Below are 16,401 nucleotides of genomic sequence, written 5' to 3'. Positions count from 1 at the left end.
AATGTGGAAAAAAAATTTATAAGGACAAAAAATAAACCATTTGGCTTATTAGGTCAACCGGAATTTAGCCTCCCAACCTCCATCAGAATGCGGATCAAAAAAAAAAAACCCTCCATCAGAATACCCCCACCCCACCACAACCAATTAATTAATTAATTAAAAGTGTATAATAACTCACATCAGGATGGACAAACCCTTACCCACACCTCCTTCATTTATTTAATACTGCAAACCAATTTGTGTAGACGCTTACTATTACAAATACTCCACGAGAAAAGGCTGAAATTGTAATTTGGTGGCGTCATTGTCCCACTCTAATGCATCCCACCACTCCTGATAATTACCATCGCCCAAAATTTTCTTCAAATTAGGAGCGCTATTAGAGTCGAAGGGGAGTTTTCTCAGCTTCGGACATTTTCTTATCCTCACCTTCTCCAGTGATTGCCAACGCATGGGAACACCTTTGAAAATGCTGACAAATTCGGGTAAGACCTGGAGCCCCAATGTCCTCAGTTTGGGCAGAGCCTCGTGTTCGACAACTTCATCCTCTGGAATCATCCCCTCCAATCCTCCACAATTACTTACATACAATCCTTCCAAGTTGGACAGTTGCTGAACCATGAATCCACTTGAGAAGACCTGCTTAATTAATGGGCATTTCTCTAGGCTCAAATGTTTTAGGTTGGTAAAGATGTTTGCATTTGGTGGCAGAGGTGGTAGTAATGCTCCCTCCTCCATCTCCAAACAAAGAATTGTCTTCAATTTCGGCAGATCGACCAAACCTAAAACTTCTAAATTTGGAAAAGCACCCATTTCTAGACCATTTCTATTGACGATTTCTTGAAGCGCGACACATTCTTCAATCACGCAACATCTCAACTCATACATGTCGTGCGCACCCACTTCTAAAAAAGTATTAAGTTTTTCATGACCCCTCAATCCAAAACAATTTGAACGCCTAAGTACATCCTGTATGGCTGAGGAAAGGCCGCTACTCCTATCTTCTCCTCCTCCTTCATAAAATAGACACGTATTATACTCCCTTAATGAAAATAACGTTAACGGACTGATTGAGAGGCTACAATCGCCAACAAAGAACCAGAATTGCGTCAATCTTCCCTCTTTCCATGATCTGCTACTTTCAAGAAAGTGCTGCAGATTACCTACACTCTGGAAGTCAAATCTAAGGGAAGAAAGTGAGCTCAACGCGCTTAGTTCTTTCGCAACAATCTCTGTACTTCCATCACTCCGCCAACTTGTACCTGACCTACATTTATGAAGTTCAAATACTTCAATCTGAGACAGTCTGCATATCACTCCAGCAGGGAGAGCTTTCAAAGATTCGCATTCTGAAAGGACTAGTTCTCGAAGACTTTCCAATTTAGCTATTGAAGTTGGCAATGATTTGATGCCAGTGCGTGACAGATCCAAAACTTTGAGGTTAGGCATGTTGTTAAAAAAAGTTTCTGGTATCACCCGTAAACGATCATTTCCTTGAAGCAACAATGTCAAGAGCTCTGGACAGTCTGGTGATTCCGGTAAATTGCACAAGTCATGATCGATAAACGATATTCTTGTTGCCTTTTCCCATTCCACCGCATTTGGAATCTTCTCTGAAGAAATTCCGGCTCTCACTAGATGTTGGGGTTCTTCTCCTTTTGGGGAAGTCATTGCCAAAACCAAGTCTCGAATAATATCGTGCATCTTCACTCGGTCATCTCTATCGCATTTTTCCAACAAAGACGAATCTATGAGAGCTTGCAATATTGCATGTCCCTTAACATGTGCCTCATGCAAAGTGAGTTCCCTAGAAAGAATCCCCTCGGCTCTCCAATATCCTATCAATTTAGACTTCTCAATCTTGGAGTCTTCTGGATACAATCCACAAAACAGAAGACATTGCTTTTTTTGAGTATCTTGTAATTGGTCATAGCTAACCTTTAGTATATTGAACACTTTTTCATTCAAGTCTTCAATGAAAGACGTAGCAGGTGACCTTAATTCCCTTAAGAAATTCTCCCAAACTTTCACATTTTCCTCCTTCCGTAATGCACCACTTACGACCTTTAGCGCAAGTGGCAAGCCATCGCACTCCGTGACAATGCTTTCAGCGAGCTGTTTGATGGCAGGAAGCCCCACGAGATCTCCCACATTTGCGTAAAACATCTTCCGAGCTTCCTCTTTTGGCAAAACATCCACCTTGATCTCAATATCGGTTCCCATCTTACGACAAACTTCCAACTTTCTGGTTGTTAAAACAACTTTGCAACCATTGTTCTGATTGGCATTTGGTAACCCTACAGCATCTAAATCCACCATCTTCCAAACATCATCTAAAAGTAGCAGGTACTTCTTGCCGTTAAGTCTCTGATGCAATTTAATTGCTACTCTGTCATCAGACTCACCCTTCGTTATTTCTACTGATAAACGCTGCCCAACTTCTTCTTGTATCATTCTAATACTTTGAGATTTCGAGACAGTCACCCATATCACAAAATCAAATATTCTTGCAATTTCTGGTGTGTTATTCAAGAGTCTCAAAACAGTTGTCTTCCCCACCCCGCCCATTCCCCAAATACCAATCTTTAGGGTGCTCTTATGTTGAATTTTGTCCAGTAACATGTCAAGTATACAATTTGCGGATTCTGCTAATGTGGAAGGGGGATCTGGTTGATTCTCAACTGGAGCTACTGGTGCATCAACGAGAAATCCTCTTTCAAACTTGGACTTATCTAGGAGTTTGTTAATGTCATTGATCATATTTACAACTCGCTTACCAAGCTTGATACGAGCAAAAATGTCAAGACATAATCCCACAACACATCTCTTCTCCTCATTCAACTCTGGCTGTATAGTCCCAACCTTGTTTTCCATCTCTTGCACCTTTCCTATCCAATCATCACATTCATTCGTTGCAATTTTTTGCGGATTTGATCTTTCAATTTCAACAAAAATATCCTTTCGTTTGAGACTCAAGTCATGCGCTTTTTCACAGAGCACTTTCCTATTCTTCGACAACTTTCTGGCATAATTGATGCGTGTAGCAATACAAGCCCATAAACACTTCCCAATGTCGCAGACAGATTGGGTGCAAACTGCAAAAGCTGTAAAATGCAACAATACGATGATTAACAAAAAAATTGCAAGTTTGGTTGTGGTTGCTGGGTTTTTAAGGATATGCAATTTGAATATTTTCCTTCAAATTGCGTTCATACATGCGCTCGAAGCTAAATATTCACTTCTAAGTAAAAATTGGAATGTAACTATATTAGAAACACATGCACTGGTAAAAATTTTGACACAACAAAGAGCAGTGGAAACTTGAGTAGATAAAATAATCTACCTTCACTTGGATCAACAGGTATCAGGTGGATTGATATTGTTAGTGAGTTTTTCCTCAAACTTAGATTTGAGTCAAGATTTTCGTTTGAGGAGTGGAGATGCCCTTGCTAGGAGATTTACGATACAAAAATTATGGCTGAGTAAGAGTTTGTACTTCAATTAGAAGTAACATGATTGGCTAATTAGATTAACATTGTTAATGGCTGTGGTTCTCTGATTCTAAATGTACGTGTAGTATTTATGCGGAGATATCCATTTTTGAGGCTCTAACTATGGAGAGAGGAGAGGTAAAAAAAGAAAAACCTTTATCCTCCTCTCTCCCTGCTCTTGCTTCTCTCTTCCTCCTCTCCTAATCCGGCTCAACCGTAGCCACCGCCATGTTGAAAGGTAAAGTTGAGAAAAATACTACGCCAGTAGGTTTGATTAGTCCAAAAGTTGTTGAACCTCACAAGTGAATATGTCGTATTAAAACTAAGGAACAAGGGCATTGTTAAAAGGATGATAATAACAAGATCAATTTTGATAAATGTCAAAAAAATATAGTGCATAATAGTGTTGTACTCTGCACAGTGAAAGGAATATGGAAAGAAGAAAATTTTCAGCTAAGCTGTTGGGGAATAGACAAATTACACGATTCATTGTATTAAAACGAAAGCGGTGGCAAGTGGTGGTTAGCGGAGAATATATTCAAAGATGGTCGCCGACAAGAGTGCAAATAGCCATTAAAAAAAAAAGAGACAGTGGAATTGGTGTGGTCAGGGCCATCACCTCCCTGTCTGGAGTAGGTACCATTTCACTCGTTTCTATCTTCCCAAGTAGTCTATTGTCCCCCCTTAAATTTCATCGGCTGTTTTTGCTGGAAAAGTACATGAAAAAGTCACAAAATGTTTTTCAGGTGACCAGCTGCTAGAGGGATTCGTCACAATGGCCGGACATAGTAGTTATGGGGGAGGCCAAATTAACTTAACAAGTTGTGGCAATCTTTGCACCTAGGAGGCCAAGAAGAAGACCACGTACGAGAGTTCGAAAATTTTGCTTCGATTGCCGAGGGAGGTTCTAAAAACATGGCGGCATTGCAATTCCCTTGTCAATCTAGTCTCTTTGTTTGCGGCCTAACAACACACGCCAGCCCTAGTAGGAGTGTACGGCTGTTTTTGCAGGTATTGAGGTTTAATGGGTTAGACTTTTGACCTCAGGATTAGAACGCATTGACTAATTAATAAAATTTGGCAACCCCAATCTCCCATCACCTAAGTGTGAATGGAAAAATATCAAGACGCCGAGAAAGAATCCGCTACTATTTCCTTCCAACACTGAAGTAGTTCACTCGTCTTGGAGAGGATTGGGGAAGCAAAAATGTTGCATTACAGGTTGAAACTTGACCTGTATATTTAGATTAGTTCATTTGGGGATCAAAGGATAAACATAAAGAATCACGATCGCCGTAAGATATACTTTGAAACTTGCTACAATGTTGGCATAGTAAGCTAAAATACAAGTATTAAAAGAGAAAAGTGATTTCACACCCCTCTTCTTAATCCACCTAAGGTGACAAAATTAATGATGAAGAGCCTATATGACCATATCTAAAAAGCAAATTCTCACAATCCAATGTCATTATGTCAACAATGCATTTGGTGGTAGGTATGGTGGTGGAGGGCGCGAGAGGGTTGGGGGGCATCTAATGGTGATGGTCAACAATTGTGTGAAGCTAAATTACGATTAAGGATTGGTTGAAGACGAGGGAGTTTTGCACTACATTAAACTTTTTGGTGTGCGTGGATAGAGAACTTTTTAGGTGTGAGCGGATAGAGAACTTTTTAAGTGTCCAACTTCGTAAATTCAACTTTTTATGGAAACATGTGGGATGCAAGCTGTAGCAACTGTCAAAATGAAAGCGATATGATGAGTTAACAACATATGAAATTTTATTGGGTTGCTTAGCTTTTTAAGGACAAGCAATGCGGTGTAAGTGCGCAAATTGAGTTTATTTCTTAGTCAATAAATAATAAAACCAAGAAAATAAGATCGGTAACCACATTGTTTATTTCCTTATAGTTCTTTGATCGTTTCTCTTATTTCATTTCCCCCTTCAAATTGGACATCAAAGTGCACAATAAAGTAATGGTCCAAACTGAAAGTTGGTTTGTTCTAAGCTCCATCTAAATGATTTGGGGATCAACTGCCATTTTATTTCTATTTCTTGACAAAAAAAATTCCTCTGTATGCAGCATTTCTCCCCAAAGATTCTGACTTAATGATGGACCACATGCTCTATCATTCCTCTGCTCTATTTACTTCTCTTTGATTTTTGGTTTTTACTGAAATCATACATGGACTTTGGAGTTACAGATTGATTCAATAATTAATCATCTAAAATTGAGTAAGATAAACCAACTAGAAGACGACCAACTGCTCATACTCTCTTGGTTCACTTGGTGTTCTATAATTTTATACCCGTTCTAACATTCTAAATAGTAATTGTTATGCTAAAATATTTAACATACACTTTAATGGTTTGACATTGACCTTAGAAATTCTATGAACAGACTAACCGTATAAATTTGGTTGGCCTAATCTCCCACTACCTAAGTGCAAAAGTATCTTGGGAACATCTTCTTTTCTGTTGACAACTTGTAAAAATTGTGGTGTTTATTTTCTTTTGTTGTCTTCATTTTATTATAAAATTCGAGGGGCTTGGAGGTAGGTTCATTACAAGAAAAATTCGGGATCTCCCAACGGTTTTTTTAGTAATGCTTGAAAAAATCGTCGGTTATAGGTGGTGTATAGTAACAGTTTGCAAAACGTTACTAGAAACATGACTATAGCAACGGTTTTCATGCAACTGTTAGTAGATTACAAGACTATAGCGACAGTTTTATTGACTGTTACTAAAAACTGGACTATAGCGACGGTTTCCAATAACCGTTACTATAAACTGGACTATAGCGACGGTTTTCATTAACCGTTAGTAGATTTTTACACCACCAAAACCAATTTTCTTTCATGCGATTGGTTTTCCAAACCCGAACTAACGATCAAGACAGTTGACTTTTTTTCCATGTTGATTAAATAATTCTCGTAAAAATTTAACTCAATCGGATTTAGTAAGCTTCTTTATCAAAACACAATTTTATTAACAAAATGGGTTTTTTATCCGATTAAGTGTGTAGTGATACCCGATTAACTTCCTTTTTGGTACGAATGATGTGCGAATGAAATACTCGTTACTATGTAAAAGATAGACGGTTTCAATCGGGAAAAAAAATGACTCTGGTAGGGGTCAGGTCTTACAATCTAATACTTTAATGTCTTGGGATGCATCAAATGTGGTCCGATCAAGCGGTCGCCGATTTCCGACGATCTTTGATGTTGGTGACAGTGACGAAATTGGTGAGACGTGGAATCCCAACGGTTTAGATTGACAATCGTAAAAATTGAGTTTGTAATTACATTTAAAATATATACGTTCAATGTAATTCATAACAAACTACATCTTGGATTGTACTTGAACGTACAGTAGCCACTTGACCACAATACAACCGTGATGATCGAGACCATTGAATTTGTTTTCCTTGTTGATTAAATCATTCTCGTAAAAATTTGGCTGGATCGAGTTTAGAAAACTTCTTTATTGAGACCAAATTTCATTAGTAAAATAAATTTTTCTACCCGATCAAGTGTGTAGCGATATCCAATTAATTTCCTTCTTGCCTTTCTTGGTACGAAGAATGTACTCTTTACTATGTAAAAAATAGACGATTCCAATCGGTCGGCCTAATCTCCCACTACCTAACTACGAAAGTATCTTGAGAACATCTTTTCCATGGGCACCTTGTAAACATTGCAGTGTTTATTTACTTTTGTTGTCTTCGTTTTATATCAGTAAAATTCAAGGGGATTGGAGGTAGGTTTTGTATTTGCGAGTAGCAGTTGTAGAAGGGTTTCCGAACTCTTCAAGCCTCTCTCCATGCATTTCATTGGCTATTGTACTATTTTCATCTTCTCATCTTCATGATTAATGAAAACCTTTTTCGCCGTTAAAAAAAAAAAAAAGAGTATAAGTTAAAACATAGACAGAGTAAATGAACTACATAAAATTACCTTCAGCCATGAGAGTAATTGGGAAACTATCAAAACGCCAAGAAAAAATCGGATGATCCTTGATTATTTTCTTAGCAATAGTAACTTCGGTTTGAGAGGAACGGAGAAGAAAAATGTTGCATTAACAGGGAGAACCTTGACCTGTATAATATTTCAGATTAGTCCATGTGGAAACATTGCCATCATATTGCACCGTAAGTTAAAAGTAAAAGCACTAAAATAGATGTGACTGATTCGGCGTCACTAAGATAGAAGTGACCGATTCGGGGTTTTGAACAACGATCCGATCCGTTGAGTAATTTTTAAAATAAATTTTCGAGTAGACATGTAAAAAATCAGCTTCATCGAATAACTGTAGCTGCTTCATCCAATTCTCTAACTTTTTTTCCAGTTTGTAGGATCTCGAAACTGGAAAAAAATTTAGATGATTGAATGAAGGAGCTACAGTTATCCAATCGAGCTGATTTTTTTTAAGACCAACCCGGAATTTTGTTTTAAACTTCCTCAACGTATCGGATCATTGTTCGAGACCCCGAAGCGGTGCAAAAACAAAGGTCGGTGCACCGTGCACCACGGTGGGTTCGTATAGACAAACTCCTTTATCCTTAACACTAAAGATAGGTACACTATTTTTTTAGACTACATAGTTACATTACATCTTATGTGGGACCCATTTCGGGTCCCAAAATAATTCAAAAAAATACCAACAAATTTTAAAATATTATGTTATGGGGTCCTGTAAAAAATCAATTCAACAGATATCGGTGAGTATTACTTCAGGATTCGTAGGAGTGAAACTATTCAACTTTTTGTTATTCGTTAAACCAAATCTACTCTAGAGTAGAGGACTTGGGGAAGGGAATAAGTACTTACGGGAATCGAACTCTGCCCATGTGCATGAAAGTATAAGGGAGTCACCAACTGCACCACACCCCGCTTGCCTTTTATACTTAAATTCAACTTCATAAAGTTGTAAGATAAATCTTCTTAAGGTTTTGAATATAATAACCCGTTAATCACAATACTCTCTTTTGTCTACAAAATTATGCTTCAGAAAGTTAAATTTATGAAAAAAGTAATAAATAACTGATAATTTGAGTTTTCAAAAGTTTCATACAAACAGTAATTGTAAAAAAAAAATTCAGTCATAAGGCATTTCGTACAGGTGGATTTGGTGACAGGTATAGGTTATGCCGTGTTTAAAAAATCTTCAATCCTTACCTATTTTATTCTCCATAACAAAAATTTGAGTAAAAAACTTAAAAATTCATCTCAAATATCACGTACCCATTAGCCTATCCATTTTAAGTTCTAACCATTTTCTCATCCAAAATTGGGAAGACTGACTCATAACCATTTTTTTCAAATCCTCTTTTCACTCTCATTAATCACAAGTACGTCACTCGTCAATTACTAGCATGTCATTTAGTAATAAATGTGGGTAAAAATATGAGAAATTTTTCAGTACCATGTGGTCGTGTTCATGCGGTGCCCAAGTAACCCATCCGGACCGTCCAAAATCGTGTTGGACAGCCTAGATGAAAATCTCGCTCCTCTCACCTTACGACTCTCTCGTTTTTCTCTCTCCAAATCCGATTGTCCAAAACTAAAATAGATGGCCCGAATATGCCGAGCGGACACCACGTAATACCCAACCGGCTCTGAAAAATTTCTCATCATAGAGAGTTAAACACATGTTACCACTAATATTTAGACATTTCTACCAAAAAATAGTTTCTGTCCAAAATCAGGAGGACCTCCCCTGGAAGTACTCGTAGAAGTGACTAAATGAGTGTAGCTTCCACTGATTATTTTTTTTGATCCGCTTCCACTGAATAATGACTTGACCATTCTTACAGCAAAATATGTAAGAAGAAATGCCAAAACGATTTTCCGCTAAGAAACTGAGAAACTATTCAGATCTGTTCCAAGTTTCTGAACAAAACATCAAGGAAGAAAAAAACACAGAATTTGGGAGCAACAGTACGTAGTTCATTACCAGAATTAATTCCGGGAACTAGATCTTCCACCGGAAATTGGGGTGTCAGTACTGCGGCCGAGGTCGTAAGAGCTACCGATTTGCAGTTACTCTTCAGAATTCGGGGTGTTTTCGCAAGAAACAGAGAAGAAGGATCAGAATTGAGAAGAGAGATCTCTAGAGAGAGAGAGAGAGTGTGTGTTTCCAAGTGTTACTGTTTACAGTTCCAATTTGATCCCATCTCAAAAGAAGCAGGCACATTTCTTTCCACAACAACCACAACAGAAACGTACTGTACATGATAAGATTACCAATCCTCTGAACCACACATTTCTTCGTCGTCGGAACATTTTTTTCGTCTTTAATAAAAAAAAAAATTATAATTTTTTACTTTTTAATTTTTTTTCCTCGAAAAAGATGATTAATCTATAAAAAAATTACACAAATTGAACAAAAATTTAAAAAAGACAAACAAAACAAAAAATAAGTTACCTTTAGAAGAACTTGAGACCAAGGAAGGAGCCAACCATGCATTCAGCTAGTTGGAGAACAAAAACAATGGCCAAGTCAACATTTTTTTTTATTTTTTGGTAACAACTTGTATTCATATGTACTGTCTTCCTGTTTGAAGGCGGATATCCAACTCAAGTGGACAACCACAAATAATTATGGAAAAGAAAACAAAGGCAAACCACAATTATTTTCTTGTTTTGGGAATCTCCATTAGTATAAAAGAAGACAAAAAAAGGGAAGTGAGGAAGATGTTACACAAATTTACCAACAGGCTACAACACATCACTAAAGTTTACTGAATGAGCACGATAATTTATCAAGCAGTAAGCAAGCAACGTGGTTACAGTTAAGCGTAAGGAAAGAAAAATACAGATATTTGTAAGAGCGTGCAAGTAATAAGGGCGCAGGATTTAAACAATGAAACAATGGAAAAAGATTGCAATACAAACCGGTATTGTAGTGGGCCGAAATATCCGAAGGGTCACAAGGACCAGAAAGGGGGAGTGAGGGTTCACACGCTGTTTGATCTGTCATTTAAGCTACCTCAGTTCACCTGTAAATAAGTTTGGGCTTCGGCCAAACTTGCCAATAGTTATCCGAAGGATAGACGGAACCACGAGTACTTCACCGAACGATTATAAGCTGTATCCGAACGTACGACACATGAGTTCGCTCGGGGTCTCATCAAGCGCACAGATACGAACTTCTGTTTGTTCGGCTAGGGTTTTCTTCGGTCGGGATATCCTATGCTCGGATAATTCGTATGGCGGAAGTGGGTCCCGCCGAGCTTAGACGATTGTGGAACCTTCCATAAATATCTACTGATAAGTAAGCTGTCTTCTTTGACATTCGAAGTGACATCTCTGAACGATGTGACCTTTCTGACATCAACCCATGTGGCTCTGAAAAACTAAGGAAGTGATGTTCATTAAATGGCCTTGCTAGAAGGCGCCAACCGAGCAGAACGTGACACGTGGAAAGTATGACCAACTTGCTCAGCACTCCATCTCTTTGCCTATAAATAGAGAAGCATTACCACTGAGAGCAAAAATCCCTAATCTGGGCTTGAACAGCACTTCTCTCTTTCAACATATTGTTCTTACTAAACTTCTCCCTCTTTCCACCTACTGACTTATTCATCGGAGCTTCTTCCCGGAGGAACAGCCCCCTCCGATTCTGCAGGTACATCAAGACCGGCGTTAGCATTCACGGTCCCACATTTGGAGGCGGCCACACCAGAAGGAGCACGAAGAAATCACGCCCCCACAATTGGCGACTCTGCTGGGGAGCTGAAAAAACAACTTTCGGGGTGTTCTTTGTGTTCTTCGCGTTCATAATCAGTTGAGGGCCTGTGTTCATCTCAGATCCTGTTTGTTCTTCGTATTTACACGGAACAAATGGCTCAACATCTTTCACCTCCGGGCCCAGAGAACTTTACCCTTGGGTTGGAGGGCTACGGATCTATCAACCTTGAGCCCCGTCAAACGGCTAGGGCGGTTCCACACGTAGCCCGCCAACTTTCTTTTCCACCGACCGAGTTGGATATCGCCTTGGCCGAACAAAAACGTCAGGCATCGGTTATTACCATGCTGCAACAACGGCTAGAGGAGCGAGGCGGAGGGTTGACTGTAACCCCTGCAAACGAACATCCAGCCGAGCCCAGTCGACCGAAGAAAAACCGCAAACGGGGCAGACTGTCTCGCCCAGATCAAACAGCCGAAATCGCCATTCCCGAGCGACGGACTTTCTTTGAGCGTCTTGAGCAAGGCGCTCCACAACCTCGGCTGACGAGTATTATTCGTGCCGAAAGTACTCGATCCTCGGCCACGGGCTCAACAGCTGGAACTAACGGAAGAGGCGCGTCCGTCCGAACGCAACATCATTCCGAACGACAATTGAGTCCAAGAAGTGGGAAGAGGCCCGTGGATTTAAACAATCCACCTCGGCACGTACGCAGCAGCAGCAACCGGGAATACTCGGTTCGATTGAGAAACAATTCCGAACGACACGACGGAAGGCATTCGGCAAACTCTGGCAGTCGCCACCGATCCGAAAGCCGAGGAAACCGTTCGGAGCACGATAATACGATTATCCTGTACGATCAATTCACAGGCCTGCCAACCGTGTATCAACCCATCGACCCGGCTCTTCAGCCTCGGAACGCTCCATTGACGAGCTTGAGGGAGGCACATGCGCCCTTAATGTTAGCTGCTCGACCACCAAGGGAAAAAGAGGAGCACCATCGGCGGGAAAAAAGAAAGACTCCGGAGCGGCATACTGATGTTCCTCCCCCTGTTGTCCCGCAGGTCGCAGCCGAAGACAATTCGAAGCTCGGGAAGGCAAAGGCTTCCCCCTTCGTGGATGCTATTCAACAAGAGCGGCCGCCAGACAGATTCGTCATGCCGAAGCTGAAGCGTTATGAGGCAAAAGCAGACGCAGTCACGTTCGTTTGTCGTTTCAGGCAAACCATGAGCCTCCATAACTTTTCTGACGCCCTTATGTGTAAAATCTTTCCGCTCACTCTCAGTGAACCGATCATGTTATGGTACAATCAGTTGAAGCCCAAATCCATTTCTTGCTTCAACGAGCTAGAATTGGAGTTTAGCAAACGCTTCGTTACCAGCAACATTCAACCGAAGACATTATCGATGCTGGTGAACATGCGAAGAGCGGCGGGAGAAACACTGCGACTTTATACCGAGCGTTACTGGGAAGTCTATAACCTTATTCCCGATTGTGATCAAGGAGTAGCAGCCGATTCTTTCATGAATGGGTTGGATCCAACCTCGGCAATGTTTCGTGACCTCTCACGAAATCCACCTAAGACGATGGGAGAGCTCATGACAATAATCGAGAAGGATTGAGTTCACGAAGAAGCAATGGCCGAGCGACACACGTCAAAGGCTGAACCTGCCAAGACGATAGGGCCAAAGAAGCAGGTATCGAACGTTCGCCAAGGGCAAGGAAGCCAAGGTAGCTCGGGCCAGGCATCGAATAAGTCGAACAACAAGGGCCGACCCACGCAGCACCCTCAGCCACAATCCTGGACACAAACGAAAAGAGAACCCCGACCGGACGAGTATGTCGCCGAGCGTACGGTATTCACTGAACCTATCTATAAACTTCTTAACATCATTGGCAAATTGCCGTTCTTTGTTTGGCCAACGGTACTCTTAGGCACCGTCGGAAGCGGACCAGGGATGTGCACGTATCATAAGGAACGTGGCCACTACACCACGCAATGCCCACCTTTCAAAAGGTATCTAGAAGAGCTAGCAGCTGCCGGTCACCTCAATCAGTGGATTGACGTTCGGCAAAATCCACTTCCTCCACCTCCCCCTCTTGTTGGCAATCTCGTAAGCGTAATACAAAAGCTAGTTTTCGAAGGAAGGGCGGCCGAGTTTCGTTCAGAAATTGACAGGGCTGTCACCTCTCTATCAGTCTGCAACGTGGGCGCTTCGGGAAAGCGAAAGTGGGAAGATCCGAGCTTCGGCGGCACCATAACTTTTTCTTCCAACGACTTAAAAGGAGTGCAACTTCCACATGCAGATGCCCTCGTTGTCACTGTTGCTATTGAAAAATCAACCGTACAACGGGTATTGATAGATCAGGGAAGCTCGGCCGATGTCATGTTTTTCTCCACCTATCAGAGCCTCGGACTATCTCCCGCTCAACTTCGGACGGCGTCAACTCCCCTTGTCAGTTTTACGGGAGCCCCGGTGTGGCCACTTGGCCTGATTACCCTCCCTGTGCGAGCTGGATCACGCGTCCTGGAGATCGAATTTGTGGTGGTCGCTTCCCCAAGTCCGTACAACGTCATTCTTGGCCGAACCTGGCTACACGAAATGCAAGCGGTTGCTTCAACCTATCACCAGGTGGTAAAATTCGTCGGATGGAATGGACGACAGGAAAGCCTCCGAGGCGATCAAATCCAATCCAAGAAATGCTACATCAGCACTGTAACGAACAAACAGAGCTGCATGGAGGTACAATGCGTGGCTGCCGCTCCTACCCCAGTGATTGAGGATGTTGGTGTACCTACCGAACAACGGTCAACCGAGGAGCTAATACGTTTTTCCATTCCTGGGGAAGAAGGAAGATATTTTTTGATCGGGAATTCATTAAGCATGGACGAACGTGAGGAGATGTATCAATTCTTGATGAGAAACATAGAGGTCTTTGCTTGGACTCCACAAGACATGCCGGGCGTGGACCCTTCGTTCGCCATGCACTCATTGAATGTAGATCCGAATAGGCGACCGGTTGTGCAAAAAGTCCGACGCTCGTCGGCCGCACATACCGAAGCTGTGATAACAGAGGTGAATCAACTGTTGGAAGCTGGCGTCATTCGGGAAGTGCTATACCCCACCTGGCTTGCCAACCCAGTGGTTGTCCCGAAGAAAAAATGGGAAACTAAGGGTTTGTGTCGATTACACGAACCTCAATGATGCCTGCCCTATGGATCGATTTCCACTTCCTCGGATTGAGCAGATGGTAGATGCAACGGCAGGATGTGAGCGCTTGAGCTTCATGGACGCGTATCGGGGCTACCATCAAATAGCTTTGGATCCGAAAGATCAGGAAAAAACGGCCTTCATCTTGCCTCGGGGAACTTTCTTCTACAAGGTTGTCCCGTTCGGCCTGAAGAATGCAGGCGCCACCTTCCAACGCTCCATCACGAAGATGTTTCCTGGCATGCTCGGCGTAAAAGTAGAAGCTTATATTGACGATTTGGTTTGCAGAAGCATATTCGCTCGGGATCACCTTTGAGATCTGGGAGAGGTCTTTGCTGTTCTAAAACATAGGAAGCTACGTCTCAATGCCGAGAAGTGTGCGTTCGGCGTTAGCTCGAGGAAATTCCTAGGGTACATGGTGAGTCGCCGAGGAATCGAAGCTGACCCTACCCAAATTTTGGCTGTGCAGAGGCTCCGAGCTCCGACGACAATTAAAGAGGTACAGCGGCTCACGGGGATGGTTGCTGCCTTGAATCGTTTTATTCGACGTTCGAGTGATCTCTGCCGCCCGTTCTTCCGAGCAATCACAACAAGCCGACGCAGATTTGTATGGACAGAGGAGTGCGAGCAGGCTCTGCAATCTTTAAAGCAATATCTATCTCACGCTCATTTGCTCGTCAAGCCCCTACCCGATGAAGATCTATATCTTTACCTTGCTGTTTCCAACCATGCAACGAGCGCGGTCCTTGTTCGGAGAGAGGGGACGGACCATCAACCGATCTTCTATTCTAGTAAAACGATGACGGATTCTCAGACGAGGTATCTGCCTATGGAAAAGTTAGCATTGGCTCTCGTTTCTGCTAAAACGAGCCTCTTGCCCTACTTTCAATCCCATAGGATTGTGGTCCTCACTGAGTTTCCTCTCAAAGCTATTCTTCGGAAAACGGACACGTCGAGCCGGATCCTGAAGTTCTCTCAAGACTTGGCCAACTTCGACATCCAATTCGAGCCTCGGACAGCTATCAAAGGGCAGGTCTTGGCCGACTTCTTTGCCGAACTCACCCCCGGCTTACAAGACGAGGCCAATGCCCTGGCAACTGCCGCTGAAGAAGCTCGAATTCAAGAAGAAGAGGTTTTGGAAGGGCCGTCCAGCTGTCATGCCAAACCACTCCGTGCTCGGTATTCCCTCGGACGCAAGAAACCCAAACGACAATGGAAGCTCTTCTCCGGCGACGCTTGGCGACTGACCGTCGATGGAGCTTCTAATGTTCATGGAGCTGGTGCAGGCATCGTCCTTGTGTCACCCAGCGGGACTGTTCATGAAAGCATGGTTTCGATTGGGTACACGGCGACGAACAACGAGGCGGAATATGAAGCTCTAATTGCAGGCCTCCAACTTGCTCTTCGGCTGGATGCAGATTCGGTTCATGTCTTTTGTGACTCTCAGCTCATTGTGGGGCATTTAAACGATGATTATCAAGCCAAAGATCGACGTATGAATGCTTACGTGAGCCACGTCTTAGCTTTGTTCGGAAGATTTGGACGCGTAGAAGTGGAGTGGATCGCTCGGGAGCATAATGCCCATGCTAACGCCCTTGCAAGTCTTGCTTCAGTCTACAAGACCTCGGGCAGTCGCACCATCACCTTTGACGAGGTCCCCAAACCAAGCTTCGAAAAGCCGTGTGAACAGGTTATGGCCATCACCCTCGGCCCAAGCCAGCTGGATTTTGTGGTTGCTTACCTGAAGAACCAAGTGCTACCGACGAACAAGCGCGAAGCGTACAAAATCCGTTGCCGAGCTGCCAATTTTTTCCTGGGACCGAACAAAAATCTCTACCGACGAACTTTCACTGGCCCCGATCTGCGTGTCGTCCACGACAACCTTGTGCCAGCCGTTCTGGAGGAACTTCATTCGGGTAGCTGTGGGGCTCACTCAGGAGGACGGTCCCTTGCACAGCGTGCCCTGACACAAGGCTATTGGTGGCCGAAGATGGTCAAACAATCCGAAGA

At 42.5% G+C, this 16,401-nt stretch overlaps 1 protein-coding gene across 6 annotated transcripts in view; it reads right to left on the bottom strand.

Annotated features, from left to right (window-relative positions):
* Positions 1–170: 170 nt before the first annotated feature.
* Positions 171–16,401, bottom strand: part of LOC131314878 (probable disease resistance protein At1g61300) — a 55,817-nt gene continuing 39,586 nt past the window's right edge. The window contains exons 1-3 of one of the 6 annotated variants that reach the window (XM_058343796.1): positions 9,446–9,663; positions 7,447–7,587; positions 171–3,104 (exon numbers count right to left, since the gene is read on the bottom strand). In XM_058343796.1, coding sequence (XP_058199779.1) covers positions 256–3,104; positions 7,447–7,456 — 2,859 coding nt within the window. In that variant the 5' untranslated portion in view covers positions 7,457–7,587; positions 9,446–9,663 and the 3' untranslated portion in view covers positions 171–255. The other 5 variants (XM_058343795.1, XR_009196526.1, XR_009196528.1 and 2 more) reach the window with 5 other exon arrangements.

This window comes from Rhododendron vialii, chromosome 13a, assembly GCF_030253575.1.
Source record: "Rhododendron vialii isolate Sample 1 chromosome 13a, ASM3025357v1".
In the NCBI taxonomy this organism is placed as follows: domain Eukaryota; kingdom Viridiplantae; phylum Streptophyta; class Magnoliopsida; order Ericales; family Ericaceae; genus Rhododendron; species Rhododendron vialii.
Note: the sequence above shows the minus strand (reverse complement) of the source record. Positions and strands in the feature narration are given on the sequence as shown.